Source organism: Pteronotus mesoamericanus, unplaced genomic scaffold (genome assembly GCF_021234165.1).
Source record: "Pteronotus mesoamericanus isolate MK-2021 breed Mesoamerican mustached bat unplaced genomic scaffold, CSHL_Meso_final contig_591, whole genome shotgun sequence".
NCBI lineage: Eukaryota > Metazoa > Chordata > Mammalia > Chiroptera > Mormoopidae > Pteronotus > Pteronotus mesoamericanus.
The window spans coordinates 901404-905729 of NW_026555208.1; the positions used below are offsets into that span (position 1 = coordinate 901404).

The following is a 4326-nucleotide window of genomic DNA, read 5'->3' on the forward strand; positions in this document are numbered from 1 at the left end:
TGTAAATACCAGTACTGTTTTAATAAAGCATGTATAATAAACCAAAATAAGCTTGAGTTGGAATTTATATACAAACTGTAAGTCAGTGCATTATGATATGGTAGTCAAGATTGTGCACTTGATTCCAAATAAGGAAGACTCTTGGAAATGAAAAGACAGGCACTGGTTAACCAAGTTGTACACATTCTACCACATTCACTGTAACTTTAGAAAGAAATTCCACTTTGTGGAACACTGTAAGAGACCAGGTAAGAACTGATATATAAAGTGTACATATTTTTACTTTATATTTTGATGCCAACTGACTATACTAAAGTAATAGCACGCCAGGTGGTAGTTATTGGACACAAAATAGGAAAGGGTAATATACCAACAGGTATTAAATTCTCCTATTGTTAGTTGAAAACAACCCTTATATGTCAGTGATCCAATTTCATTATAACTATTTGGTGCTTAGTTAGGGAAAAGTTATACCAAAAAAGACATTTTATTTATAAGTCATCAATTAAAGTCTCCTGCTTTATGAGTATAATATGCAGAAGCCATCAAAAAAAGGGGAACTTTTAACTGCAATAACAAGTTAAAGTATGTAAAATGCAGTAGGTCCTCAGATAACATCATCTCCTTTAATGTCATTGCATTATAAGATTGAGGAGGTGCCATAGGAACTTAACTCTTGTTTATATCAATTATGTTGTGGTAAAATTGGTTTCATTATATATCATTTAAAGTTGCAGAACCTATCAATGATGTTAAGTGAGGACTTGTACTACATTCTATTATATCAGTCTTGGAATATTTTGTAGCAAGTGAAGAACTTCGGCCAAATCTCAGCTGAAGACTGGGTGTAAAGACAAGAGTGTTAGTAAATGCTTTGTGTGCTTTTATGTAAAATATTTTCTGAACAAACTTGTTAAAGTACATGTCCCCTGTATTAAACTGAATACACACACACACACACGAATCATTTGAGCCTAAAGTTCAGAAATAAACATACACTTGTAAGTACAGAAACCCTAAATATTTGTGCAGTAACAATTATGCAGTAGTTCAGAAAAATGAGTAATTGTGTGTTTTGGACTTAAGATAAACCATGTTCTATAGACAAAAGAGAAAGAAATTTCTAATTGATATTTTTACTTGAAGTCTCCTGTTTTTAGTGTCTTTGTCTCAGTTAACACATTTTCCTTCCTCCATAACTGTAAATCTCAAATTCCAAATTTTTATTTTTTTCCCCATTTAGAGTAACTCAGCTCTCTATTTTCACCTCCTTTTTCTTGGTTATAAACTGTAGGATAGCCATAAACAAACATCATCAAGGAACTTTTTGTACATAGAACCATCTCTTTCATAGAGATATTTTCCTGGTATGCAAAAGTACTTGCAGGCAGTTTTTACTTTTGTTTTCCTTTTAAAAATTATTGTTATATTAATATACACTATAAACTTAGCTTTTCCATTATGCAGTGGAACATCATTCTCTACCTTTGGCAGAAAGCAAAAGTATGACCTTATCTCTGATCTGCTTGGTCTTCACTCCATAAACAATGGGGTTAAGTGCAGGTGGAATAACTATATAGAGGTTAGCAAAGATGATGTGGAAAGTGCGGGAAATATTATGTCCAAAGCGATGGGCAAGGATGGAGAAAAAGGCAGGCGTATAAAATATGAGGATGACACAGACATGGGAACCACAGGTGCCAAGTGCCTTCTGGTGGGCATCTCGGGAAGGGAGGTGAAAAACAGCATAGAGTATGAGGGTGTAAGAAACAACAATGAGAATGACATCTGAGATGACCGTCATGATGGGAACACAGAAGCCGTACCAGATGTTGATGGTAATATCAGCACAGGCGAGCTGGGCAACACCTATATGTTCACAGTATGTGTGGGGTATGATGTGTGTCTTACAGAAAGGCAGGCGTGTGAGCAAGAATACATCCGGCAAGATGATGCAGAAGCTTCGAAAAGAGATCCCCACAACAATCTTGATGATGGTCTTGGGGGTCAAGATAGTGTTGTATCTCAAGGGAGAACAAATGGCCACATAGCGATCAAATGCCATGGCCATCAGGATGGCTGAATCCAGTACAAAGCTATAGTGGAGGAAGAACATTTGTGTAAGGCACCCTGGGAATGTAATTTCTCGAGCCCCAAACCAAAAGATACTGAGTGTTTTGGGAACACCAGCTGTGGACAAGATGATGTCAGTCATGGCCAGCATGGAGAGAAAAAAGAACATGGGTTGGTGAAGGCTATGCTCCACAGCAATGAGGCAGAGAAGAATGCAGTTTCCTATCACAGCCACAATATAGATGACACAGAAGGGAATCCCAATCCACACATGGAATTGCTCCAGGCCTGGAATCCCCACCAGGATGAAGGATCCTGGGTTGTAACTGCTCAAGTTGGAAATAAACATGGCTGACCAAGGGTCCTCTGTCCTGGGTCCTGAGGACAGAGGGTGGTAAAGGACAGTTAGGGTCACTTGAGTACTCTCACTTCCAACCACTCATCATTATTGATTCCTAAGGATAAGGTGATCGTATAATTTATCATCCAAAATAGGAATTTTTGAAGTGAATGAAAGTTGGTATATAACAATGGCAGGTGACATTTATAAGCCAGAATTACCTTCAATATATTCAGAGTACACAGTCATCCTACATAAAGAGAATACCTTCTCTCTTTTTTTTTCTTGGTTCCCATTTAAACAGCTTTTCCCAGACAGCCTTCCAGAGTGACTACAATCACTCTTTTATTATGCAGTACACTCTTAATACAAGTTAACAAACTATAGAATATACTTTTCCATGGATTGGTGGATTATAGTTTACATGTTTTGGGGGCATATTTGGTTAAGAACTGCTGATTCCTTCATTGTGGAATATAAATCTCTGCCTCAGGGCAATTACCCATATCTTCCCGGTGGTTGTGGTTCTTAGATTTGTGAAGTCAACAACCCTTTATTGTCATTGAAAAACTTAAGTCAGCTTACAAGAGCTGAGTTTCTACACTGTGTTGAATAGATTAATTTTAACTAGAAAAGTTTCCTATGGACACTATTGGTTAAGATTTCAGTCCAAAAGGAAAATCATTTCCCTGTCAACACATATGCTATTAGATAGATAATAGACCCCTAGTGCACATACACTCTCAGATGCATGCACACATTTAATACTTACAAACCTCAAACATTCTTTGTTGGATATCTACATTTTCTTGAACACTTCACCATCTTATGTTTACCCTCACATTATCTTATACAACCATAAACTCCCCACCCCCTTCTCCCTCTCCACACACATACACACACACACACACACACACACACACACCAGACACATACATGCACTGCACACACACTAATGAAAATATAAACAAAATAATCTATTATTGGATTTGGGATTTTGGCACTGTCATTTGATTTGTAACTTCCAAAAACCTTTACTCAGAAAATTTCTTTTTTAAAGACTAGGTCATACAATACCTTCTTCCTTCTCCAGTAATGTGTTTATATGGAATGTTTTTTATAATCTACAGACAACCAACACTACAGCAAAGCCAGGGAATCCCAAGATCAGAACTAAGAGGAAGCTTGTGATGACCATGCACCTCAGATTCCAAATGTGACAAGGATATAATTCACCTTCAACCTTATCTCTACCCCAACTTTTTGTCTTATTCTTAGGCTCATCTCCCCATACCTTCCATCTCCCAGACCAATACTTGTTTTCTCTATTATTCTGCTTTTGGCAAATGAGAAACAAGATGTTCTCTTCTTTTCTTTATGACCTTCACTATAAGGAAAGTGTTTCTATTTATGGAAAGTACTGTGTGTTCGCAATTCATATTGCCTAGGTTCTAGGAACACTGCCCAGAGTTCAGGCAGTGGGCTGGGTAGTCTGGCCCCCATTTGCTGAGTATCTGTGTTCTCCAACTTAGACAGCTTCATGTTGGCTCTCTTGTCCACTGGGGGTCTAAAGTTCATCTTTTGCCAACAAAAAGATCTGATTGGGTTGTTCAGCCATTGTGTTGAAACCTCTCTTCTGTGCTGCTTCTGGACTCCAACAATACATGGCATCAGCCCCTGAAACCATACGTTTTGAACCACAGCTCTTCCAGTTTGCCTGAGGTCATCCAGCGTGCATAAACATGTGAGGAGAGGTCTTCTTTATCTTTTTTACATTTTGATACATTCAGACACAACAGATGTTTATACAGTCATTCAAAAGCATTTACAAATATACATGGGCACACATAAAGAAAGTTAACTTTAAGACTTGTCATTCTAAACAAATTTATAGTGTGGAGCAGTCTACAAGA

At 37.6% G+C, this 4326-nt stretch overlaps 1 protein-coding gene across 1 annotated transcript; it reads right to left on the minus strand.

Annotated features, from left to right (window-relative positions):
• Positions 1–1474: 1474 nt before the first annotated feature.
• LOC129076504 (olfactory receptor 52H1) lies at positions 1475–2422 on the minus strand. Its single transcript, XM_054580661.1, has one exon. It carries the CDS (start codon positions 2420–2422, stop codon positions 1475–1477), a length of 948 nt encoding a protein of 315 aa, XP_054436636.1.
• Between the last annotated feature and the right edge of the window lie 1904 nt (positions 2423–4326).